At 37.3% G+C, this 27056-nt stretch overlaps 1 protein-coding gene across 1 annotated transcript in view; it reads left to right on the forward strand.

Annotated features, from left to right (window-relative positions):
* BANK1 (B cell scaffold protein with ankyrin repeats 1) overlaps positions 1 to 27056 on the forward strand; it is a gene marked incomplete at both ends in the record, with an annotated part of 114794 nt that overhangs the window by 12235 nt on the left and 75503 nt on the right. The window contains 4 exons of the mRNA XM_080343330.1: positions 9207 to 9355; positions 10526 to 10664; positions 12624 to 12766; positions 19477 to 19597. Coding sequence (XP_080199456.1) covers positions 9207 to 9355; positions 10526 to 10664; positions 12624 to 12766; positions 19477 to 19597 — 552 coding nt within the window. The remainder of the gene's footprint in view (positions 1 to 9206; positions 9356 to 10525; positions 10665 to 12623; positions 12767 to 19476; positions 19598 to 27056) is intronic.

Here is a 27056-nt window from a genome sequence, read left to right on the forward strand (position 1 = left end):
CCAATAAAACAAAGATAGATGGGGAATGAGCAAGAGCCAACAATCAATAAGAAGTGATTGACTAAAGTGAATTGTGTAAGGCCTTGAGGGAAAAGGTCAGATAGTACATTGGAAAATGGAAAAACAATATGATCACTGAAATCCTTTGGGGAAATATGAGCTACAAACAGATGTGAAAGCAATTGATTAGCTAGTGAGTGATGGAAAAGATCCAGTTGTGGAATGCTAATCACCATGATACGAATGTATGAGGACTCATTCCTGTAGGTGATAACTGAACAAATCAGCTCTTTGGCCACTTACAAATGTTATGTGTTTATTTCTGGTTTCTATATAAGAAAATTAGACTGTTTTGGTTTTTTATTATTACTAGAAAACTCTATTTGAGAAATTCCCTGTGGTTCTTAAGGAATTTTTTCTGCTCTCAAAGAATCATTATTTATAGTTTGTACTACAGTTGGAAAAGTGAAGCAATATTACTAGGAACTGAGTATACAACCTTGTAACCACATAGATAAAATGTGAATGCCTTATTGTGGAACTGGTATTCATTATTTTACCTGCAAAATAGAGCAAACCTCAGATTTAGATACCAATTAGGTAATTTTCAGCTTTAGAAAAGGCTATTCTTCTGTGGAACAGCTTTGTCTTTTTTAACATTTTCTATTAAGGCTTGTATCCTAGCATTCATTTACTGAACCAATTAGGGATGGGCAAGCGGAGCACAAAAAGGTGATTTTGAAGTGAAAGAGCTGTCTGCCTATTCAAACAGCAGACGTCTGTTGGTACTGCCCAAGAGTCTCATCAACTAACATATATGTGCATACTGTGTTTCCAGTATCCTTTACCTAATGAAATTGGAGAAAGGCCAGCACTTTAAAAAAAAAAAATAGTAGGTGGCATCCCTTCTTCAGATAAAGAGCTATTGGGGCACCTCTGCTATTCTTTCCTATAATGCTATCTGAAATCCTGGTTTAGTAAAGTGTGCCTATTCAGGGGTCTAGGGTTTAGATTCAATGACAGTGCCTTAAAAGGTAAAGACTTAAGATGACTTTCAAATCCATAACCCTAACAAAAGAAAAATAACCAGAAGTTAGAAAACAAGCATGTTTTTCAGATGTCCCTAAAAGTATCACTCCTGATGGTGTTCCTGAGAGAGCTGTGTACCCTTTTAGCTCACTTTATGGGTCAATAGGTTTTAGCTATTTCAAACCAAAGGTGGGAATAAATTGCAAAGCAGCCTGTCCCCCAGTGAGTCAGTCTTGCTGACAACTCACTTTTTTTCCCTTCTTTAATAACAAATGTGCCTGGTGTAAGTCTTTCTGCTGACAGTAGCTGTGGCAGCATGGCACGAGGCGACATGTGGTCTCTTAGATAGACAACTTCCATGTAATTTGGAGCTGTACAGATCAAGAACAGCATCATAAATTTTGTCCAGGCACTGATAAGAGCCCTGTGCAGGTATCGGAGCTCTGCTGTCATGCTCAGACTGATACACTATTTGGCAAATGAGCTGCTGCAGTGCAAGCTAGCTTCTGTTACCAGATTGATTTAAGAGATGCTATAACGTGGAGCATAGTGTCTTATGTCAGTAAATATTTGGATACTATTAATGATAGGTATCCTGTACTTGGAGTGGGGTGGAGTCTGAGAATGCCACCTGTCAGTATCTGTCCCCTCAGCCTCTTCCAGTGCAGTTGTTTAAGGTCTTTTCAGTTACATTAAACTTCATTCATTATAAGAGACTTGAATTGTAGTTTGGAGACAATAGAGACAGCAGGCAGCTGCAGCTAGCCCCTCTGGAAGAATAAGGAAGTTGCAGGACCGTTTGATCAGGCAAACAAGTTTTGGAGGTCTGCTCACAACCCTGGATGCTCCTGCTGCCAGTCTTTTTGTCTTGAGCAGTAATTTGAGTCAGCAGCAGGAGGATAACCTGTCTCTATAATAGCGCAGCTCAGATTTTATGCAGTGTTTGGTGCTGTGTAATCCTTCACTGAAAGAGAGGTGAGATATGTGTTTGCTAATACCACAGAGAAATGGAACAAAAATGCCGAAGTGTTCTTGCTGTAGTAGAACTCCTCTAACTCTGAAGTGAATAGATGGACTCTAATCAAACATTGGGCTTTAATAACTGAGAACTGTTGCTGCATACAAAGGGCCAGACTTCAGTTTGCCTCTCCCTGGAGAAGAGGCAGGATGAAAGTTTGCAGAATATAGAAACTGGAAATAGCAGCCTTGAACTCCATCAGCAGTCCGCTCAGCACCGAAATAACCTCAGGCAGATAGTTATTATTTCCAAACTAATCAGTGTGCCTAATAGTTTAGAAACTCTTTGGGACAGTCCTACTATGTGTTTAAGGCTCAGCAGAGTGCTCATGTTATTAGTGCTGCTACTGCAGCTGAAAATTATATAGTAAAAGATAAATTTAGTCCCAAAAAGCTTCTAATCTAAATGCGTGCATCCTAACCGAAGCACTGATTGCTGAGTTTAAGTCAAATTATGCTTTCCAGCCACAGACCAGGTAGGAACTAGTTAGTTGTCATAGCCATACATCCTCTGAATATACAGTTAAAATCAGAAGAAAGTAATATGTGTATATGTGTAAAGAAATGCCTACAGTCTCATGCAAATTATTTCTTAAATATTATTGATGGTAAATTGTGGGGGTTTTGCAGTTTTGGGGTTATTTGAAGGCAGGATTTTTTATTTTTACTGTGAGATCCAATATGGCTATACATAATAAGACTTCTACATTGTGTTTAGATGCTTTTATGGTGACTCCATTAGGCTGCAGTTATATCAGATTGGTAAATTGTTGTGTACAAAAACATACCTGATAATATGAGAACAAGTGAGGATGCACCTTTCTAGTCAAATCAGTCTTTGCCTACACATATATAGTAATGCATAAAACAATAGATGTGGGGGTGTTGCAGGGATTCCTCTGTTACAGGAGAGAAATAGATGTGAATGAACCTTGCAATACCATCTGTTGCTAAAATGACAGAATCACCAACTCCATATATTCAGAAAAGAAAAAAACTGATCTTTATAGACTTAAAAGAACTGTCAATTTGATGCTTATTTGCAAGAAAAATTGCTCACCATGAATGAAGTAATGGAAACATTTTGGAGACCTGGGCAAAACAGGCCAACTCACAGAAAGCTACTCGTTTTGACAGAACAACTCAGCCATGCAGGAGAAACTGAGACTGAGAATGTTTTGGAGAAAAACAAAGATAACTGTCAATGTAGTTGCAAAAGATAGACGATTCAGCATAGAGAGAGATTATTTATAGCTTCTTCAATAAGGAATATGTTTCTTTTGGTCTGGAATTTATGCATGATAGAAAACAAAGGGGAAAAAAGTCAGATGTTTATATGTTTGAGTATGTATTTAATTTTTTTTTTTTTTTAGAAACCTTTCCATCCTAAGCCCTGTCTCACCATCATTAAACAAACAAACCAACCTTTTCAGCAGAGCAGAGAAGGGAATTTGCTTTGAAATCCGATCTTAGAAAGCGCTTATGGTAAAAATGAATAAATGCCATGTTCGTACTGAGTAAAACAGGCTCATTGACTGAAGCCCAGTGTGGTGGACGTTGTCTACCTCCATGTTTTCACAGCCTTTCTCAGATCATTTATAGAGCAACTTGTGCAGTTAGAGGCTGCCTTTCAATCTCACTCTGCTGCACTCTCTGCTGAGTTCATACAGCATGTACGAGTACATGTACTTTAAGGGGAATAAGTCATAAATGTCTATGTTAAACTTGTGGTGGAAGGGAAGAAGAATATGATGTGCCTGAGTGGTTTTTCCTCATTTTTCCACAGTACAGAAGGTTACTTTGTGGGTGCTTATTGGTTGTTTTGGGGTTTTTGATTGTTGTTGGTTTGTTTGTTTTCCTGTATGGCTCTACTTTCATCCACATTTCTGCAGAGTACTCACACATGTGTTTGAGTTTAAGCTTTTGAATTGCAAGGAAGTCGCTTATACACCAGCATCTTTTCAATTTTACCTTGTGGGACCAGCTCTGCTTTACCTCACGTTGTGCTGAGGAGTGGTCCTGCCATATGACATGGGATGACTCCTGCACTTAAATGATATGCTGAACTTAACCTAAGTGCTCTTCCCTTTAAGCCTCTTTATTTTAATCTTTGACACTAGAACACCTTGTCTTTTCTTTCATAGTAAGTTGGCCACATGTACTTACTAACTTTTCCTTTTCTTGTCATCTGCCTAACCCGATTTGCCCATATTTATCATCCTCTTACATGTTGTGTGATCTAGGGGTAAATGAGGACCTTTATTGTAATATAGTTCCAGTTTTCCAGCTAGCATTGCTTTAGCAAGACTCGAGGGAGAACTGAAATTTGTAAAGCTAGCAGGCGTTTTGCTTTGTTAAAACCAACTAAATTTTGGCTGTGAAATTCATTCCATGGGTGGCCTTAGAAAACACATAAATCTTTCATAAGTTTTTCTGCTATTTTTAATACCCCAAATCTGTCACATACATTGTTGACTCAAAATATGTAGCAAGTACCAAGTAATCAAAGACAGGCAATTTATAATCCTCACGTAGACTGCAATAGGGATAGCTAAAGAGTTTATTTGAAAAGTTGGAATTTGGGGGGAGTGGGGTTGAATGTGGCATGAAAATTGTTCAGAAGCCATTGTGGGGAATTAATTGTTGAATCCACAAGAGACTAGAGAGGCTTAATTACAATTTCTCAGTTTATGCGAAGGAATGCAATTTTGAAGTCATTTCATGAATTCAGTTTAAAATGTTAAATCAAAAGCAATAATGCATTCCAAAAGATTTTTGTGTAAAATATACCAAATTGATGTATTGAAGTTATATGAATTAATAGAGAACATTAAAGTAAAATTGAAAACATCAGCACTGTGCCCAATTAAGAGAATAACTCTTACAGTAAATGTGTATAATATTTTATTATTTAAATATGAACTTAAATTTAAGATCAATCCTTTCAATGTGACCATCAGTAATAGATATTTGACAGAAGTAAGCCAACAAAAGTAACCTGATGGAAATGGAGCATTAGCCTCTACAATAGACAATAATTCCCGGTAGGACTGTCCTGAATACTCAAGGGAAGATTATAATAGATTTTCTTTCCTTTTTTTGCTTCTAGCTCATACTGCTGTCTAAGCATCATTAGATATACTTAATAATGTCTTATACTTCGATCCCACAAGAAAGGGTCTGGTTTTATTCATCCATTATTTTAATTGTTACTGCTACATTTTAAGAACCTCATGGATGGGGCACCGTTATATAAAATATTTGAAGAACACATTCACCAAGAAACAAATACCCTTTAATAAATCGCCTCTCTTAGATATTCCAGCATTATAATGATGTTCCTTTCATTTATTTAATTTTATTTTAAGCTAATCTTCACTTACAGTTGAAAAGTCTTGTTAAATGATTATTTTTCTGAAGGCCTGTGCAATTGGTGGAGCTCCCTAGCCATTGCTTTCAGGTTAAAAGCAAGACTATAAAGAGGATTCACAGTGAAGATGTCCAAAATGTAAGTGTTCAAAAGACCTGTACATCAGGGGACACCTTCTGCCTACATTTAATTAATATTGTCTAGACGTTGCTCCATTTGTGTTACTAGAATATTACTGCTGTAGTATTAACCCCTTGTGAGTTACATTGGTTTAGTTAGTGCCACCAAACCAAGGCTTGCTTAATCTCTTGTATATTGCTTGTTCAGCATTTACAAGTAACACTTCATGTGGTGGTTTCCTGTTCCACATTTTAGGACAGATAGTGTGCAACTGCCCTTGGAATCTGAGTGCTGGAGATGGTAGCTCTGGAGTTTGGTTATTAACTATACAGTAGTGATAATATAGATTCCTGTTATTTTTGGACTGCTGTACATGGCTTTCATTGATTGTCAGGTAGACCTGACATTTAGTGAAAGACGTCTTGCTTGATGATTTTTAGCTAATAAATTGCTCACCACTTTCATAGTCAGCAGGGGAATCCCTCATTTTCTTACATCAAAGATGGGGATATTGAAGAGCCACATTTCTTAATAATTTATCTAAAGTCTGGGGCTGTGCAATCCCAATACTGACAGGGTTGGAATCCTGATGCTGTAGTTATATGTCACTAGGCATAATAAAAACATTAAAATAAAATAAATGTGGCAGGAAAACATTATCCTAGTTTAAATCAACTTGTTAGCACTAGCATTGGCCTTCTCAGTAGATGAATTATTATGGACATTAAGAGGTGGAAATGACTACTGTCATCTTCAATAAGTAGAGTGCAGACTATAGAAGTAAAGCTGTCATGAACTTTACGTAGATCAGAACGTATCCACACGATTCTTGACGAATGATCACTGATGGAAAGCTGACATCTGAGAACACAACGCCTGCCAGATTTGTTATTCACTCCTTAGATTTTGTCCATCGTATAGTGGAATGTTTCTTGTCTTTGCGGGATTCTTTTGCCTAAAGTGATAGAAAAAAAAATCAGAAGCATGCACCTCATATGAGTTGTCTTCTGGAGTAAATTCTGTGTGTTTAAGATTTATGAGTGACTTAAAATATGAACACATTCCCAAAGTACATGCTGTGGGCATACAGTATCTTGTTCTCCTCAGCAAGGGCTCAGGCCTTCCTATTTCTGAAGGGTGGTGCTAAGTAAAGTCTAGTCTTCACTGTGATAATCAGAGAAATTAATGTGCTTTTTGAGCTGGATTAGTTAAACTACATAAAACTGGGGGTGGATTCTTATTCAGAATCAAAATAGCCTTGGTTCAGTGTAGTCTATTTAACTTTCAAAATAAATTAAAGCAAATGGAATTAAAACTACTTCAGTAAAGTATGTCTACATATAAGTTTAGTGTATTTTAACAATCTACACTTAAATTCAGAATTAATTTGCCTTAAAGGCATGAGAATATAAGCAGGAAGAGGCTGGGGAAATGTAATAGCTGGTGATGACCACTGAACTCGCCCACCTTAGAAGTTCAAAGAACCTTTAGGTTCCTCAACAAAACATGGACAAATGAGATTTTTTTTTTCTTTCTTCTTGAGATCTCTGTAACAATCAAAGCACATCTCCAGGAGAAAATAAAGATAAAATCTGTATCAGACATGGCATACCCCAGTTTCACTACTACGTTCCCAGGCATAACTCGACTTAGCGAGCACATTTATTACAGAAGTAGTTTACTAAAATCTGTGCCTTCTTGAGCAAGGCAAGTTTGGTAAGGAAAGGGAACATTCTGTATCAGACAAACTGGTACATACGGGGAAAATAAAGGCAAGCCAGAAGTGGGAAACTAGTTGTAAATTACTAATACTGATGCTGAATGCAAAGAGTTCTGTGCCTCTTAGGAGCATTATGTGGTTTGTGTACCTCGTCACTTGGGTGTTTTTGGAAAAAACCCAAAATGGCTGTGTTACTAGTTTGGGCAAAGCCAAATTGCTTCTGTTCTGTATTCTGCCCATCACTAATTTATACTAATATTCTACATCCACTTAAGAGGAAAAGATGTGCCTGAAAAGTTATTTGTGTCCTTGAATGTAATTGACTGTGAGTGTTCCATAATTTACAGTAACATAAGATGCTGTTGATGTCTCTCTGGATATTTTCTCACCAGCCAGTCAAGATTTTTTAACTCTGAGCTGCTTGGAATGGTATCATTAATCTAACTAGGTGACTGCAATATGCTGGGTAATCTTGAATGATGAAGAGCTGCTGCAGTCCTTTGAGATGGGTAGCAACAGCGTTTTGTACAGGGTAACAGAGTGTCTGGAAAGGAGTAGAAATGATACAGCTGAGAAGTAGCAGGTGTGAAGAATAGCTTCCCTAAAACACAGGCTTAGTCAGAGCTCTGCAGGTGTACTTGTCAGTTCTTTTAGATTTCCTCATTAAAATTCTGTGATTTGGTAAAGGATTCACTATGGCTTTTGGGCCTCTACTGGTACAGCAAAGAAGAGAAGAAACTGGTTGTAAGCTATCTGTATGAATGGTGTAGCATTTCTAAATCTGGAATATCTTACACAAATGTCATGGTTTAAACCCAGCTGGCAACTAAGCAGCACACTGCCACTCGTTCACTCCCCACAGTGGGATGGGGAAGAGACTTAAAACAGTAGAAGTGAGAAAACTTCTGGGTTGAGATAAAGACAGCTTAATAAATAAAGCAAAAGCTGTGCACACAAAGCAAAAACAAGGGCTTCATTCACTACATCCTGTTGGCAGGAAGGTGTTCAGCCATCTCCAAGAAAACCAGGCTCCATCACATGTAACAGTTACTTGGGAAGACAAACGCCATCACTCCAAATGTCCCCGTCTTCCTCCTCTTTTCCTCAGCTTTATATACTGAGCATCACACCCTATGGTGTGGAATATCCCTTTGGTGCGTTGGGATCAGCTGTCCTGGCTGTGCCACCTCTCAGCTTCTTGTGCACCACTTGCTGGTGTGTGGTGTGAGAAGCAGAAATGGCCTTGACTCTGTGTAAACCCTGCTCAGCAACAGCAAAAACATCCCTGTGTTAGCAGCACTGTTTTCAGCACAAATCTGAAACACAGCCCCGTACTAGATACTACAAAGAAAACTAACTATTATCCCAGCTGAAACCAGCACAACAAAAAATGTACACCTTCAGTCTATCATTTTGTCCATGAAAGAAAGCAAAGTCTACGAAGTCTCTGAGGAACATCTCTATCTACTCTCACACTTACCTGGTCACAGGTGTCACTGCCTTTACATAAATCCTTCCTGTAGACAGGTGGGCTGATGTTGTAAACTTGTAGCATTTCCTTGTTTACATATAGGGAAAGCAAGAGTGGTAAAAATTCCAGTTTAACCCAGTGTATGAGAGTTTGTTCTTCTGAGAGCTGGCTGATCCCTGATCCCTCATTGGTCATGAGGACTTTGGTCTAAAGGCCTTCTCCCTTTGGATTTTAGTATGAGCAGAGCCTGTTCATATAAATAAAGGCTGTGGGATCAGAACTTCAGAGGCAAGCTCTTACCAAAGAGGGGAACCTCACCACATTTACATGAAAAGGAATTTTGCCAGGCTTTCGTGCAGTAACCTTAATATGACTCTAAATGCCATATGAGTCTCTAATATGTTGGAAACCACTTCATTGCTATGTTTTATTGATCTGGGATTATTAGTAATGTCCTCATTCCACATTATTTGTTTCAGATCACCAGAGTAGCTCCAACGTTACCTTGTCAGATGTTGGGGGAGCATCAGAAAAAATAGACCTCAGTGTTAAAACAGAGATACTTTCTGAAGCATTAGAAACTAATGAACAATCGATATTGGTGCTTCCAGGAAGAATACCATGTGAGGTAAGGTTTTTGAATGCTAAAATCTTTGGGATAACAGTCAATATTGTTCTCCTCTTCCTGCTGCAATCTTATTCATACTATAACAGTTTGGAAAACAAATAGGAGGTAAAGGGCCAAAAGGAGAGTGCATTGAGGCTGCAATGGGATTTATTTTGCCTTTGTGTCACATCAACACTGCAGCCAAAAGATTTGCAAAGAAAATAGTTTTGAGATACCCTCTGAGGGATTTTATATCTATTAGAATAATTTTGCAGCTTGGGTAGACATATCACTGTCATTTAGACCTTGCAGTTTAGAGGAACTGTGTAGCCAGGCACTTCCTGAGAGAGATGGAGTGGTTCTTGGCAAGAATCCGTGATAGGTGTATGGGTACACGCATGTGTGCCATACCGCGAGTTACACAAGTGCTTGTGTGAGCAAATAGCTTGTCTGATTTTAAAATAAATCAGAAATATTTGTATATTCATACCTGCATGCATATCCGATGGGTACAAATGTTTGCATGTGTTTGTTTTTAATCAGAGTTGCTGTGAGAAAATGTATGAAAATGTGCACAGAGGAGGTACAATATCTAGCACTGCATTCCTTTATATAAGAGAGTGGCCACAGTCAGATATGGAGGTTGCGATGTACGTGGAATGTCACGTATTTTGTTTGCCATCTGTCTTCAAAGGTGACCTACGCCCATCATTTCATTGCTGAGATCAGTACAGTTCTAAGGGAGTAACATTCCCTCTGGTTCAGAAGGCAGTAGAAGGGTTTTGTCTCACATTACCTGCTGCTTCTGTCTTACTGAACTGACAGCTTGCTGGAAGAGTTTAAATGAGTTTAAAGTATTTTAGTGTTTTCTTATTAGGGTGAATGTCATTCTTTTAGACTACAAAGTAGAATGGTCTTAGGAAATGTAACAATTCACCTACACATGCATTTAAAATACTGTTTTAAAATATTGTTAGGTAAACTGAACTTTAAATTCTACATTAATTTTTCATCGATGTCAGTAGAATACTAAAGGGTAACACTGAGGTAGCATCATGTTTTGGTGTTGTTTTTTTTTTGTATGAAGCTGTTGGTAAATGAACTTTCCTTCCAACTCATGTTTTCATTTACATTTTACACTTTCAGTATAATTTTCTGACGGACTAATGGGAACATATTTTAATTTTATAGAACCCTGGTGAAATATTCATTTTGTTGAAAGATGAAATAGATGATGAAACTTTAGAAATTGAATTTATAGCAGATAATCAACGAATTAGGACACAGCCAGCCTCTTGGAATAAGAAGGTCAAGTACATGAAAGCTTTAGGTAAGACAAATATTCTTAAAGTAAACAGAACATTTTGGACTCCCTTCACTTTTTCTGATAAGTAGTTTCACTTCCCACTGTTTTGTAGGTATTTCCTGTACATGGGTTTTGCACGCAGAACATTTATTAATAATGCAGGGAAGCAAGGCCTCGTGATTTATGGGAAACTAAGTACTAATAGTTTGGTTTTGTGTGGTTAAATGGCAGGTGGCAGTCTTAAAATGTCATTGATTAGTCATAGATTAACATTCTTCAAAATCACTCCCATAAAATGCAAAGCTAATATTGTCTTCTTTTAACACTGTCACTAAAATGTTTCATTTTATATTTAATGCAGTAAAATTGGTTTTAGTCCTCTGTATCATTCTTACTGACACAGGAAATAATTTCTTTACTTTGCTCATGTCCATGTCATTTTTCTATATCACTCAGCTATGCTGGATTCTAATGATTTTTTCAGCTGCTCCATCCATAACTAGTTGCCAACAGTTTCTCTTAGTTTCTGTGTGGATTTAAGGGCCACACCAATCCCCACTCACTTAAATTTTTTAATTCTTAACTCACATTTTCACCTACGTATTCAGAGTGTAGCTTGCTACCCCACTGCATACTGTGAATTCAAAGGAACTTACATATGTTATTCTAAAACCATTGCAATACAACTTCAGGGAGGAAGAAGAAAAAAAATATAGGCTACAGTTTTCAGCAGTGGCTTCTTGGAGCTATGTTTAGGTAATTTTGTGGCCTGATTTTCATCCTGAACACATATGGCTTGAGAGTTCTTTATTACTGGGACGGTGCAGGGAGTTTGTCTTTAGAGACCCTGTGATCAATAGGAAACTCAACTGGATTTCCGAGAAGGAAAGCTGAAATCCTCATTTACAGATCTTTAAAGATGCTTCCAGAATTATTCTTTGAAAACATTGTTGATTGCAGGAAGGTTTCTGTAGCGAATGAAGAAGTAAAATATGAACAGTAGATGAAATATGAAAAATTTGGCAGGGACCTGCAGCCCAAGTATAATTTTGTTTCTTATATCATTTGCATTCAATGCATCTCTCTGTTTCAGTTCTCTCTGTTTCAAAATCTAGAAAAGCTGGAAGTTTGGGAATACTCCTTTTTAATAAGGATCCAGCTTATCTGACATTATAAGGAAAATGTTTATTTGTTTTTCTTTTTTTAAAAAAGGCATTTGGGCAGTTTCCATTCAAGTGATTTAAGATCATGTTCTATTCACTTCATTTCTTTGGCCCTATTTCTCTTCTCCATTTTCAGGGTTGCCCATTTTTATTGCTCTTTTGTGTGCCGAGTTGGAATGTGAAGAAAACCGTGCTACTGCTGGTGTGGTACAGCAGGATGCCTGGCACAGTGAATCGTAATGAATTATAAAATGTGCTCATAAAGAAGGCTCATGCTGCATACGCAGAGCAAGTCATACTTATGTAACAGACTGTACAAACGCCTCTTTCCTTTGCTTTTACTAGGTAAACAACTGCAATGGAAGTAATTATACTGCAATTTCTGCAGCCTAGTTCAAATCTGATTTGAAGAACCTTGCCTGCAATTAAGAAATATGTTACAAAAGATGAATAGCAATTCCACTATTTGTAATAAATGAACTTTTCCTTAATTTGTAGGCATAAGGGAGCTGATTATAGGTCATCAGTCTATCAAAGGGAAATTGGAAATTTGCAGCATACTGTTTTCATCTCCTTTCTAACGTGAAGTAATACAATAGCTTTGTTTTATTCAGATTTACAGATATGAATTTTCTTTTGTCAGCTTTTTAATGTTAGACTGAAAGACCTCACTACACTGAATCATCTGTGAAATGCAAATCCAGTTCATCGACTCTATGCATTTTCTGTGATATTTTCCCATTCTTTTACCTGTTTCCTGAGACCTCTGTCTGAGATTGTAAAATACTTTCAGCTACTGTTCTGATTTGTGTTTTGTAAGATTTTCCTGCTGGCCCTGTGTATGTAAATGTCTACTGTGGAGGAGTCATTAAGAGCACAGCGCAGATCGAGTACTATACTGCACTAGAGGAGATTGAGCACATTTTTAAGAAAGTGGCTGACCCAATAGCTTTCACTTGTCAGGTAAGTTGACTTCTCCATTTTTATTAAAAAAGATGGAATGTAAGTGTCAATATGAGCTAAAAGATAATATACTGTGTTGTAAAGGTTTCTTTTGATTATACAGTAGTGAGTAATGGCTCAATAATAGGCTCAGGATTCCAAAGGCCTGTCTTTGAGGTGTCTAGCTGTAAACAAGTCAGACAAGTGAAATCAAGTTTTCTCTCTTTTTTTGTTTTGGTTAGAGAGTGATATGAGCATCCTTTGTGGTACATACTCCAAACAAACAACACCCTGCATTACAGAGGATGAAAATAATAACAAACACTAGCGATGTCCCTCTTCATTGAAAGTGTTCTTTTTAGTGTGTACTAAAGCCAATACAAGCAAGTAATCTTAAATGACATTGTATTTGGAGGATTATTATTCATTCATCAGCAAACTGGGTTTTTCTGGCATGGCTTGTATGGAAGATATAGCTTGTATGTTGCTATTCATATAAGGTCCATTTACAGCTACTGAATTATCATTCATGTGGTTGCTGATGGCCATGCAGCTTCTTTCCATGTATTTAGAAGAATTCAGGTTTTGAGCTGGATTTTAAATCAGCACAGCGGGCTGTAGTGCTCTGCAGCATGTCCTTTGCCAATGGCACATAAAAAATGGTAGCCCAAGTAGACTTGTCATGATGTCTATATTGTAATTGCAAAGCCAGAGCAAAAATAATAGTCTGTGTTTCCAGTGCAGACAGTCTCAATTTCCTGTGACAAATCTACCATATCTACCAGCTAAGGCATTACACTCACAACGAAAGTATTAATAAAAAATGATATATTGCATTATTAGTGTTCTATTAAGCATGGGGGTAGATTCCTTCCAAGTAGAAGTCACTTCTGTTCTAGGAAAACAGCATGTTGCACAAGAAAAATAGTGCAACTCTTAAGTATGAGCGCGTTCTTAAAATCTCCATAGTATCCATGATTCTTTAACCTATATTCTGAAGGACATAGAAGTAAGCTTCTAACAGGTTTCATGTTAAAATTTTATGCATAAGAGTGTGTTATAATGATTAAAAAAATTCTAATTAACATAGTAACGTAGTTACCTACATCACACCTGGTATTTCCTCTGGAGAATTATGTGTGTTATTCAGGAATTTGACCCTTCATTTAAGCAGCATGGCTAAGATTTTGGTTATGACTATCAGGTATGTTTAAGAATTTGCTCACTTTTAATCATCTGAATAATAAGCAAGAGTTTAAATGAGGAGACACTGTTGCCTGCTCTTAATTTTATTATGGCAAGTGAAAAATTAATGCTGAGAAAATTGTTATAATTGGATAAGTTTTACAATGCACACAATATCATGGCTGCTCTGTGGGGAAGTAGACTAATGGTAATTCTTTTGCAAGTGTACATACACACTGGAAGATTTATCATCATATTTAATGGTACCTGCTGAGCCACAGTGAGGTGCACTAACTCCATAGGTAGCTAAGCTGTTTCCACAAACTTTTTTAATACTTTAAGCTCTCATGCAAACCTGATTTAAGGGCAATAAGATACATTGTAAAGATGCAATTTACAGAACATGATTTAACTTACCTTTAAAAATATGTTCACACAAGGAAAACCAAAACTGACTTGATACTAATTAGAATTCCCATCAAGTAGCAGGAGGAGTAGTAACTTTTATTTAACCAGGATAATTAAAACCTTTGAGACCAGCAGCTTATTTGTAGAAGTATCCTGGGGCAACAGTGGTTTATCTATGCAAAGTAACAATCAAACACAATGGAAAACAAAATTAAAATAAAATAGAAAAGCTTACAGCAATTATTGATCAAAGCAATATCATTCTGTGGTTCAAAGAAAAGTTCAAGATTGTGACAAATGCTAGCAAGCTGAGAAGTATCTCCTTATTAAAATCCTGTGATGAAAGCAAATTGCTGCAGTAATGCACACCAAAGACACAATGCTTTGGTAAAATGCTCTCATTGTATTGTATATTGTGTTGTCAGCCTTTCCAGCCATTCTAATGATGGTATCATCATTGAGATTATTGTCCCCTTCTCCATTTTCTGCCCCAGTAAAGCCAAACAGATAAACATAACCCAACAAATAGGCTTACAGCTATCCATTCCTTTTACCCATGGTCAGCTCAGTTCATGTATCTTAGTGGGAGACCAACAAAGTATAGTACTGCTGCACTTCTGAATTCCTGTTTTGAGAGAGGAATTAAAGATTATTGTAGATGAAAGATTTTTACAAATCATGCCACATCTGATAGATTGTCATTTTCTATGTTCCAGATTTGTCTGAATGTAAAAAATATTTACCAACTTTAGCAAGACATTTTAAACAACCAAATAAATATTTTAAAAGTAAGGAAATAAATAGGTTTTAAAAATGTAAGAAGTTTCCTTGCATAGATTTCAAGAGAAAAAAAAAGAAAATTTGCAGCAAAGTAGGAAGGGGTAGCCTCAAAAATGAATCATAATGCTGAATGAACTTGCTATCAGAATATATGAGGGTAGGCATTTGCTACAGGCCATAATTCGTTTTGTTCTCTCAGTTGCATGTAATTCTGCATTGCAGAAGCTCTTAGGGAATTTGTGTTCTTACAGTAAGCCAGTGTACAGACTGATTTTAAGTTCTTAAAATTCCTAATTGAACATTCGTATTTTGTCTTTTACTTTTCATTAACTTCTCATTTCAACATTCTGTGGGATTACACGCTGTATTGAGTTTTCTCTCAGACTTTCTACCAAATGCGGCTGTTGATTTAGTTATTTAGTGCTGGGGTTTCCTGGTACAGGCTTCATAGGAATTAAAAAAAAAAGATGAAACTAAGGTCATATCCTTCTTACAGAAATTGATAGGTTCATGTTGGTTTGAGTGACTTAGAATATCTCAAAAGATTCAGGAAATCTTTATGATGAACTTTGGTTAAATAATACTCTTATGATTCTGAGAAACTTGGTATCTTGAAGGATGGTTTTATCATAGTCACCAAACAGGATTCCAGTTACAGTATGTATTGAAAAAGAAAAATGCAAATAAACTTCGGCAGCTGTTATTTTTAAATGTTTCTTTCTTTTCCTCTAAGGATGAAATCTCTTCATATTCTGTCACTCACTAGCATTGTCAGAAATGCCTAAGTGATTTTTAAGCCTAGCCCATTCTCTTTGGCAGAAGTAATCTAGATATTGAAGTGCATATAAAGTAGTGTCTGATACATAAGAGCTACCAAAGAAATTCATGTTTATGTAAATGTAACCTTGTTAGTACTGCTAAGGCCAGTGAGAAACATGTTAATTTACTGGCTGTGTACCTTGCATTTTATTGGCACACATTTGGGGGGCTTTTTTAGCAGTTATTAAATGGTCATCACGTTCACAAAAGTAGCAAAATATGTACTTGGTCTTTTCCATTTTCGAGGATGTTTTTGGAAGCCAGGGTGTGATGGCTGGGGCTTGGGCCTTCACTGTTCACAGCTGTGCCCTGTTGCTCTGAAAAGTGGGTGGGGGCATGGAGATATTGCTTACACCCAGGCAGGTGGTGCTGAGTGAGGATAACCTGCTGCTGCTGAGCTCTAGGGCAGCTATGAGCACTTGCAGAAGGACCAACATTGAAGGGTGGAGCAGAGAGCAGCTGGCTGTGCTTTGGAGAGCATGGCAAGAACTGCCAACAAACTCACTGGCTTAATTCTAAGTGGCTTCTGGAAAGAACAACTTACCTGCAAGGACAGAGGGAGAAAGGAGTGCTTTTACTTCATTTCTGTTGTGCTTTAAATCTTTATTCAGATGCAGTGTGGGTTTTCTCAAGCTGACTGCTCCAGTGTTCACTTGCAGTGTCTTTAAATACAGTTCTACTTCTCTTGGCTTTGGTGAAGACTCAGCATGAACTTTAGGTGCGTAGTGTTGGTGGGATTTCTTTGGAAGACTTCATGGGCCTGTAGAAGTTTATATAGGGTAAATCAAAACATGTAAATGAAGCATACTTGGCGTCTGGGAATGCTCTGGAGCACGAATGGGCAGTAAAGGAAAGGCTCTAAACTTAATTCCTTCTTGGGGGAGGTGACGTTTATGTTGGTATGGAGCTGCAGAGTGGTCCTATTGCTATTTCTGTTTCACTGTTATTTCTGCTATTATCTTCATATAAGTACTGGAAGAGACCTTCCTGTACATGAGATAAAAGACATTAGCATAGACTTTTTAAAAATAACTAAGTTTTCCTGCTGTGTCTTTGTAAAGTAGCAGAATAAAACTACTTGTTATGGTTTAGTTAATGAGATAGCTTGTTAAATCATTGCTTGAGACTTCAGATTTTAGATCCCTGGAATAAGAGGAAAAAAAAAATGAGGTGGAAACCTTGAACCAAATTGTACCAATAACTCTGTATAACAAGTATATTGTGCCTGGCTTGGAAATTATAGAAATGGATAGGCTTGTTGTCAGAAGGCAGGCCTGATAAAGCATAAGAAATTTAGCTTTAATTTAATCTGTTCCCATTGGGAGATCAGACAGTCTAACTTCTGTCTCAGAAGCTTGTAAAAGTTAGCTAGCCTGATGTGGTTAAGCTGAGCAATTGTTTATGGCCTTGAAAATTTTGCTGCAAGTTGCTGAAGTTGTGTGCTCTTCTCATTTCAATACCTTGCTCCATCTTAGACTGTTAAACATCGTTTTCTTCCATGTAAGTTTGGTTGTCTGAGTGTAAAGTAAGAGCTCTATGCTCTTTAAGGTACTTCTCCCCCAGATTCCTGCCTGAGTAAAAGGGAGAAGAAAGGGTTCCTCCCTCGGCCCACATTAAAAACCAGAGGAGCTTTATAGGCAAGATTACCTTGAGTGCTTGCTGAAAAGAGGCTGCAGGGTTTTATTTGGCTTTGATATCCAAGGATTCTCTCTACAATCACTCTTCAGGCATTTCAGGGCAGGTGGTGTTGGGGTGGGTTTTGTGGTGTCTTTGTGTTTGTCTTGTTTTCATGTTATTTTTAACAGAGAAGGCTAGATAGGTAGCAGGATGCGTAGGGGGTATCCCTGCCATTTTAAATGGAAATTTAAAATGTTACTTCAGATGTAATTTGTCTAGAAGCCCACCTATATGTTTATTTTCTATATAGTGGAATTTCTGCTACACAGTTGCTTTAGTGAATAGCAGAGGTTTTGAGCTGCTTTTTTCATGCCACAATTTCCACATATATGCTTATCTGAGCTAGTTCCCATGTTATTATTATTGTCCTGCGCTAGATTGGACTCTGTTAATGTAGTACCAATGATGATACCATATCTAAGGAGAGTTCAAGAAAGAGAGAATAGTATGGTTTCCTAACTGAAATTTAATATTATTTCGCTAATGATTTTTAAATCTGATGTGGTTGTTCATGTTAATAGAGGCTTTTTTAATAGATATTTGGGAGGTTTTGCGTATCCTTTCTCAATTCAAACTGTAAGTCTGGTATTTAGAACAAGCCTTAAAGATTCCTTTTTTCAATGCTTGTTGTTTTGGTTATTGTGGACTAAATTAAGTAGTCAATTATTGAGTAACAAATAGAAGGAAATGGTGAATCATGGAAATAAATAGGTTACAGGTTACTAAATATTACGGTTTTAATGTATCATAATAAATACTGTTAACTATGGGAAAAATAAAAAATCTCATTTTATAATTGGTAGTTCCTTAAGTGCACTAATTTGTCTTCAAATTCTGGGTCATTCCTGTAAGACTCAGGTGAAAATTGTATCCTGCCTTGTGTATTTAACATCTTCTAATCACGTCACACTTATTTTGTTATTCATTTCCAACAGCCTGGGGAATTAAACTTCATGTTACATCAGCAGATCCCTCTCTGTCCTTTTTCTCCTCACTGTGGCAGTCACAGAGTTCCATTTTAAGTGTATGTGCTTTATGTGTCTGCAGATGTTCCCTGTTAGTCATCCCACAATTGTCTTAACCAGAAACAGTTCAGCTGTGGGAAGGCAAAATGAATACAGGGCTGCTGCCCTCTGAGCAGAGCAGCTTGGTGTAAGATATCCTTACTCTTCAAGTCTCTGTGCTCGAGCTTCTCTTGTCTCACCCAGCAAAGAAACAATTAATTATGGCTACCTTTACAGTCATTAGCAATAGGCCTTCTGTGCAGAAAGAGGTAAACAAAAAAAACCCCACTTTGTGGCAGTCAATAAGGATTTCCCTTGTCTAAAAACTGTGTATTTAAATTAGTAATCTAACTGATTGCTATCAGTTTCTTGGCCTGTCATCAATATTAGGTTTTGGCTGATGGAACTGAAGCCGTTTCCTACCTAGCAAAATACGCAATCTTACTGTGAAGGGTTTGGGTAACAGAAAGCTACTGTAAACTCATCCTGAATTACTGTCATAGTAAGACGTGGATTTATTGGCACCTCACATCTGTCAGAACAGTTCTTGCTTATTACACTGCATTGTTATAGTTAAATTGAGAGCAAATAAATACAAATACTTTGTTCTTACCCTTCGTCTAGAAGTTTTTTCGTGGCTGAACTTCATAATACCTGTTTCTCTTCAATTCCATCATGTTATAATGATCCTTCTGCATTAGAATATCACTTCTGTAGCTTTCAGAAGCTATGCTGCTCTTATCAAGAGTGAGTTTGTAATAACACTGTTTTAAATAATTTGATTCACCAACACTCTGAGGATAAAGTTAAACAATACATATGTAACAAATGCACTATTTTCTTTTTTCTTTATAACAGGCTTTTAAATTTTCTTCTGTAGAGAAGCTGGACAATGTTCTGACTTTGTTATTGAAAAGCAAAATATCTACTTACCAATTCAGTCCATTCCAAAGTGAAGAAGAGCACCATCAACAAGCTAGTGAGTCACTTCTTGTATGCATTGATTTTTATTACTGATGCTATGGTTATTACTTATAAGTGTTAACAAGACAATCTTTAAATATTTAAAGCCACTAGTGAAATGCAGGAATCCACAATAAACAAAACATAAACAGGAAAAATGGGGGAAATAATTCTGTAAATCATTGCTTCGTGACTCGGTACTATGTATTTATACTTGTCTGGATGTTTGATCAGCTTTGGATCAACTGCAAATTGACAGCTTTACAGCCGGGCAAATTTATACTGTGGTGAAAATGAGCAATAAAAGGCATGAGGAGATGCTGGTACATGATATATTTTTTACTATTTGTTCTTCTGCAATACAACTTCAACTTCATTTTCTCAAAATTTGGTGACATAAAAAGAAAATCAGAAAGGTTTCTCTATATGAAGAGAATGGATGGCTTTTGAACTTAGAACAGCATGAAACTTCTCCATTCACTTTAGCACTTATGCACTTATACAGTTTCCATTACTCCTGGCCAAAAGCGGTTTTTGTTTTGTTTTTAAAGACATCCTATTGAGTTAAAGTAGGATTGCTCTCTGAAATAGGCACAGTATATGCACAACTCAATAATTTATCAACAGATGCTACTGTTACTACCAAATGGAGGGTCCTGGTTGAGTTCATTAACCACTGATTAAGGATTCAGATTGGTCTGCAGTAAACCAAGAGTGTGATTATTTAGTTTGTGTTTTGAAAGCATCATTACAGTGTTATTCTACATGTGTGTTACACCTCAGCTTTTCTAAGAAACTTTTGCGGAAGAATAAAAGCCGAGAAAATGTGTTTCCCTTCTGAAATACTTAAGAAAGAAGTATTTGAGTTGTTGGCTGACTCCTGTTTTGTGTACCTGGGCTACAGTTTAGAGACAAAATAAGCTCACTACATTCAGGTACAACATGACACTTCTCATAGCCAAATATAATAAGTTTTGGAGGTGGCTCTACTGTGGTCATAATTGTCATAATTGTACTTCCTTTCCTTTTCATACGGTTTCTTTGATTATTAAGTTTGCCCCTCTGTACTAGATAAACATTATTCCAATTGTCATCTGAAAATGAGTTTAAATATGAGTCTAGGTTAGTGGAAGCAAACAAGTAGGCTGTTAAGTGACCCACCCGCCCTTGATATTTTCCTGTGCTGCAAACTGGGGGTGTATAGAACACATTAGACACTCATTCCTAATGTGAATTGTTAGTTCTGATGAACGAAAGATTTTCTGTTTCTCTAATAACCAGTTAGATCTGGGCACATTTTAAGATATTGAGAATAATGCTTACCAACCTGCAGTCCCTCCCCAAAAGACATTTGTAGTTCAAAAGCAAGTTGACTTGTTGTGAGCTTGAGCCAAGTAGGGACCTTATTAAAATGAACTGGTTTGATATATGGTGCAACAAGAAAGTATGAAGTTAGATGCCTAGATTCTTCAAGAAAGAAAGATATGATTGCAGAGCTTGAAGCACTCAGAATGTAGGAGGCCTAGGCCCCCCGCTTCTGCCCGAAAGGTATGTAAACCTGTGTCTGTGATGCTTTCCAATCAGGCATTAGACATGTCAGGTCTAATAGAGGTCTAACATCTCCTTGTTGAGCCATTTTTATAGCATTTTATTCCAAGCACCATTTTTTTTTTTCCAAGGAGGAAATTTCAAAGAACTAAAACTAATTAAACACGCTTTGGAAGGATATGAAGCTATTGGATGAAAAGCTCTATAGCACCGAGATTAATTATTCTTGTATCTCTGAACAGGCACATGATTCGGCCCTAATTTCATAATTCTGTATGTGATGTCTTTCCTCAGTGGTCAAAATAGGCTAACTTATGGCAGAAATCCAGGGCGAACACATACACTTTACGTTGAGACATACTTGGTTGAAATAGAGGCATGTCAATAACTCAAATACAAATACTTGTGTCTTTTAAGTGACTACCTGTATATGATTCTATAGGATTCATGCCCACTTAACCTTTGCTTCAAAAGGCTTCAAAGCCTATTGAACTCAAGAGAGCCTCTGATTAGTTCATAAAGCTTTGAATCTGTAATTTTCCTCCAAAAGCTAGAGTGAGGATTTTTGTGTATCCAGCATCTAATGGACTGTAATTAATCTTCTGGCTTTCCAGTCTGGGTGTAACAGCTCTAGCTTAATAATAATGCTTCTACCCAAAGGTAGGTGTGCCCCTTGGAGCTGATTCCTGTCCAAAAGGTGGCAATTTACTTGAGGAAAGCCTGTTTCATTTTCCTCTATGAAAAAAAAACCATACTGCTTTTAGTCACCTAAGACTCCTAGTAATGTAACAAGCCCTATCCTGATTTCTCAATTATTTCTTTCAAGCTGAAACATCTATAATAAGAGAAGAAATAAGAATCTGGGTTTTCAACTGCTAGGAAACAAATGAAAGAAAAGGTAGACTGGGAGAGAAGAAATGGATAGGGCTTTAAGTATTTCTTTGGTTTAATCAATACTAACATTGTAGAAGTCTTTTTAAGTGTCTATTTAAATTGCTGGGAAAAAAAAGTTATGTCCTGTATCAATAATTTGGAATATAAAAAAGGATGTCTTACAAGATTTGCAGAAAGATCACTGTAGGCTGTTCTGTTTGCTTACTGCGATTTTATGAAAAGTTCTTGCAAGCTGAGACAGTGCTACAATACCATAATATTAGATTTTTATGCTCTGTTTTATAGCTGAAGTGTTCCAGAACGCTCTGCAGAGAAGGTATTATGACAGGACAGAACATACAAAACAGCACTTCCCTCTTAACTTTGTGCATGTCTACTAAAACTTTAATTAAAAGCAAGCACTGGCCTTAAAGTTAGTTAAAAGTTGAAGAAGTTACCTTTGTGTACTTAAAACCTGCCACTTGGGCACTTTAACCTTTCCTTCCTGCATGTGACCACCAGCTAACTAGTTCTTAGTGCAGTTGCTATAGGTGGCAGCTGTTCTCTGTTAACATTTTCATTAAATGACTGCTACTGAGTAAAAGGAAAAGGTAACTTCTATTATAGCTACTCTAATAACCACTACTTCTGTTCAGTTCTGTATATTTAGCTGCAATGTATCAGTTGTTCCAGTTTCACAGCTGATAAAAGCTCCAGCAATTTTTCCCAATTCAGTGTGACGAACTTGCAAGTTCAAGAATGGTATTTTCTGCCTGAAGCATGTGTGCTTTCAAATAATTACAGCATCTTCCTACTGTGTATAATACAAAACTCCTGTTAAACACAGTATGGTGGAAATTTCTTTACAGTAGAAGATCTAATTTGTCTTAAGCACTTACTGAATTTTGTGAATTGGCAATTAAGCGAACAATTATAATTTTAAAAACACACATGCAAATAGATCTTGCAGTGGGTTATTCTTACGTGGTTATTTTGACAATGGTACTCTTAGTTATCATTGACTTTTGCTGTAGAATCTGTTGGAAAGAGAGAACTTCACCTTTGTCAGGTGATTTGGGAGGGATTTAGCCTGTGGTGTGCCTCTTCTCAGAAAGAAGGCAAAAAGAAAGACTGGTAGGCTTCAATTGTCTCTTTTGAGGTCTTTAATCTTACTATATTTTTTCATTAAATATTCAGAGGAGGAATTTCTGAGAGGTCAGGTCCAACAACATCTTTTTCCTCCCTCACTGCATGGTTGGCAAAGTTGTTAGCTTAGACAGGGCAAAGAATGACTCCTGGTACCACAGCCACATGCAGAATAGGCTTGGTAGTGGTACTGAGGCTGCTCAAGGAGTAGCAGCTATTTTAACTGCTAGTATAGCATTTACCAAGAAAGCGAATATACCAGGGTGGCCTCGAGCAGTTCAGTAGTTCAGAGTTTTCTATCAGCAAGACATGAAAAGTTTGACACACGAAGGCTACATCCTACTTTCTGTCGTTACAGTTGTGTTGCCTGGAAAGGCTTTGCAAATGAGTGTTAAAACCTGCCTTGAATTGGTGGAGCTCAGTATTGTTGTCTGATGGTCCTCACAATAGCTTTTTGCCTTGTGCTGCAACTTGATGGCACCAAGCTTCTGTTTCACGGGCAGAACAAATTAAATCTGTTTGATCCACTCAAAGCCTTTGCGTGTGGCTGCTCTAATGGGTAACCGATCCTTCACAGCGCTGAAACAGGATGTGGGAGTCCTCTTTTTCTGAGTAAGGCTAGTGGTGCCATAGCACTTGAAGGTGGCAAGAAGTTAGTGCCTGTGGATTATTATTGCTTATTTTCTGTATTTTGTCAATATACCACGATATATTGATACCTGGAAAAGCTGTCGTTATGAAACATTTAGTGAGTGGAGGCACAAGGTGATGAGTCAGGGGCCTCCTAATCCCAGCTAGTGGACTACATAACTAAAGAAAAACGTTGCACATCTGTTTTACTTGAACCTGAAGACACTCTTATGGTCCAAAAAGGTTGTGATAGTTAAATGATATGGAATCTCAAAGCCTAGGACCAATAGGCAAAGCCATGTACCTGCTTTCCCCACAAGTTTCTGGTGTTTGTGTGACTCCCTCCACACTGCGTGATATATATATGAACCATCTGTGAGACTAGCTGGTACAGTTTGATGTCTGAAACTGTTCATGGCTGACTGGAATGCAGGAAAAGCAGTTGTGGCTTTAAGCCGTATCCTCCTACACTGTTAGCTGCTGAATCTTTAACTCTGCAGCAGCAACTGGATCAGTCTCATGCCTACTGTTAATTCCTCAAGGGGAAAGGGAAAAACAAAGTCTGCTTCTAATCCCACCCTTGTTAGTTACCCAGTCTAGGCTGGAAATGAAATATTGTCATGCCCAAAAGAAAGCAGCTGAAGTCCAGAGTAAGGTGCTGGTGATAGTATGATGTGGTTCAACGATGTCTGAATTCCTTAAACAGTCTCCCCAGGTGGACTCACGAGTTAGAAGCCTGTGTTTCTTGTCAGAGTTTTGGGTTATCCATTTAGGAATAGGGACGCTTAGCTGAGGAGAGCATGAGGGTAAGTTTTGTTATCTGTGATCACCAGGTGGTAGGACTTGTGTGACTGGAGTCTGCTATTTTCAGACAGCTCTTTGCTCTTAATGCATCCCTACAATAGGAAGCCCGAGAAGCCATGTGTGTGCTCATCTGATGTGCATTTTTTCTACAAAGTGTCCAAGCAACCACTCTACTGTGTGAGGCCTGTGTAGTTTAGATTTCTTTGCATGACAAAATAAGTCTTTGGATTGTACTCATTTTGAGCTGAGTAGAAGCACCAAGAAGTTCAGTAATGTCCAAAGGGAAGGGCTTGCAACTTTTGAATCTGGCTGTATATTGTGTTTTATGATCATGTCCACAAGCTAACAGTGACACTATGTGTTATGTTGCGTGGCCTGGCAAAAATCCAGTGTTTTGTTAATACTATATTTTGCTAAATCTTTGCTGGGAAGGAGAGTGTGTTCATAGTTACGTTATTGAAGAGGAACCGTGTTTAATTTCATGGAAGGCTTGTGGCTAAATATCTGGTCATAGAAAGTGCAAACTACATAATTAGCAATACAGAATATTTCAAGCAGCCAATTTTACTCTGTATGACTTGTAATACAAGAGTACCTATAATGGTATAAGTTAATATACTTGTAACAGTTGACCAATAATGGTATGTGATGTTTTTTTGTTTTCCCAGAGCTTTCAATTCCTGTTAAAATTGCCATTATGCCATCATTTTTTTACTACTAAAAGACTTTCATTGCAAGGGTCAGTTATTTGTTTATTCATAGCTAATAAAGCCGTGTTTATTATAGAAATGGATTTCACTGTAGTATTTAAATTTCTCTGTAACAATAGATGTTGCAGAGGAATCTCTTGAATGAAATTGAAAGGTCACAATAATTTTGTAATCCTGATGCAGCCTATGTTGTTTGTCCTTATGGAATTTGGGGTCTTTTGGTGACACTCTTGTCTGTCGTGCCTGTTTTAAACAGGGGTAGAAATTCATACTGTGAAAAGTCATTTGAGTTTCTCTGTGAACAGAACTTTCCCTTTTGAAGTGGATGCCATAAAAAGATAGAAAAGATGAAATAACGTATAATGATTGTCAGTAGGCTTATGTCTCAAGTAAGATTTGAATCCTGGAATTAAGACTTCAATAATTAAGTTCAGTCTTTAAATTTAATACACTCCCAATAAAATAATGTAGTTCTTGTACCTTTTCCGTTCAGAGATGTAATAATGAAACTAGCGTTGGTGCATGTTTAAGATTAACCTTTTTGGAAATTGCCTTTCAATCTACAATCTCATTGGATCTCGTACAAAAAGAAAATCCCTCTGCTATTGAGTAAACCGGTGCTGATTGTATCTGCATATATATAGGGGCTTTTGTTGCACTAATTTGCCGACCGACAGGTTGGTATGTAGCAACAGCACCATCCTCAATGGCTTCTTCAGCTATAGCTGTAACTTGAACCAGTATTTTGAGGCTGTGTGCTTTTATAGCAAAGCTCGTGTAGCCCAAATGGTTATGAAAGCATACAGGTCAGATTTATCTGAAGACTCATTCTGCAAATAAGAAACAAATGAAACTATTTCTGTCTCCTGTTCTTGGTGAAAGTGCTTTAATATCCTTTATTTGGTGTTAAAAACATATGTTTCACTTACGTCTTTTTAAAAGATCTCACTACCAGTTCTGCTGTTCAAGTTTTTGTACCTGAACACAGCCCTTTTTTCTGCTTACTGCAAGGAACAATATTTTTTTAAAAGTTTATCTTGGGAAACCGACTTATTGATTTTTACCATCCTCCATGGCTCCTGAGGTATTTAATTTGTTGATGATGTACTCTCCTGTAATGCTCAAAGTAAGTTAGTGTCGCAGTCTGCTTGACTATCAGACTTAGTTTAGGAGAGGTTGGGTGGTGACCCGAAAAAACAGTGAAGGAGCTGAAGGGATTTTGGAGTTGGTTCCAGGATACCTCTGTTTTGTCTAAGTTTGAAAACTCAGATATAAGCTTAGAACAGCCTTCCGAATACCACTGACTCTTTATATTGATGAAGAAATCATAGCATCCAGACCACTGGTAATATAGAGTAGATTTTCCTTTGGGATTGTAACCAGTTGTTTCAGGTTTTGTTAGCATGGAGTGGAAATTCTTTTAGAGCAAGTTTATCAAGTTAGTTTATCAAGGCTCTTTTTACTGACTGTATTTGACCTTTTAGAGTCTGCTAACAGGATGCAGACTATTGATTAGATTTTTTTATAATTTACTATTTTTTAAAACTACCGCTCAATGCCTATTTAATTGCTGGACATCTCAAAAAATAGCAAAAGACAAAAGCTTAAGAAATGCAATTTGTTGATTTGTAGGTGTTTTTTAAAATATTAGCTCGAGCTGGGAGAAACTGTGGAGATTCCCAGGCTGTGGGCCTAGTTGGGAGATACGTGCAAAGACACCATCCAGAGTTGAAGGAATCATAATGTTATAGCAAAAATGGGCGG

Source organism: Nesoenas mayeri (genome assembly GCF_963082525.1).
Source record: "Nesoenas mayeri genome assembly, chromosome: 4".
NCBI classification, from domain to species: Eukaryota; Metazoa; Chordata; class Aves; order Columbiformes; family Columbidae; genus Nesoenas; species Nesoenas mayeri.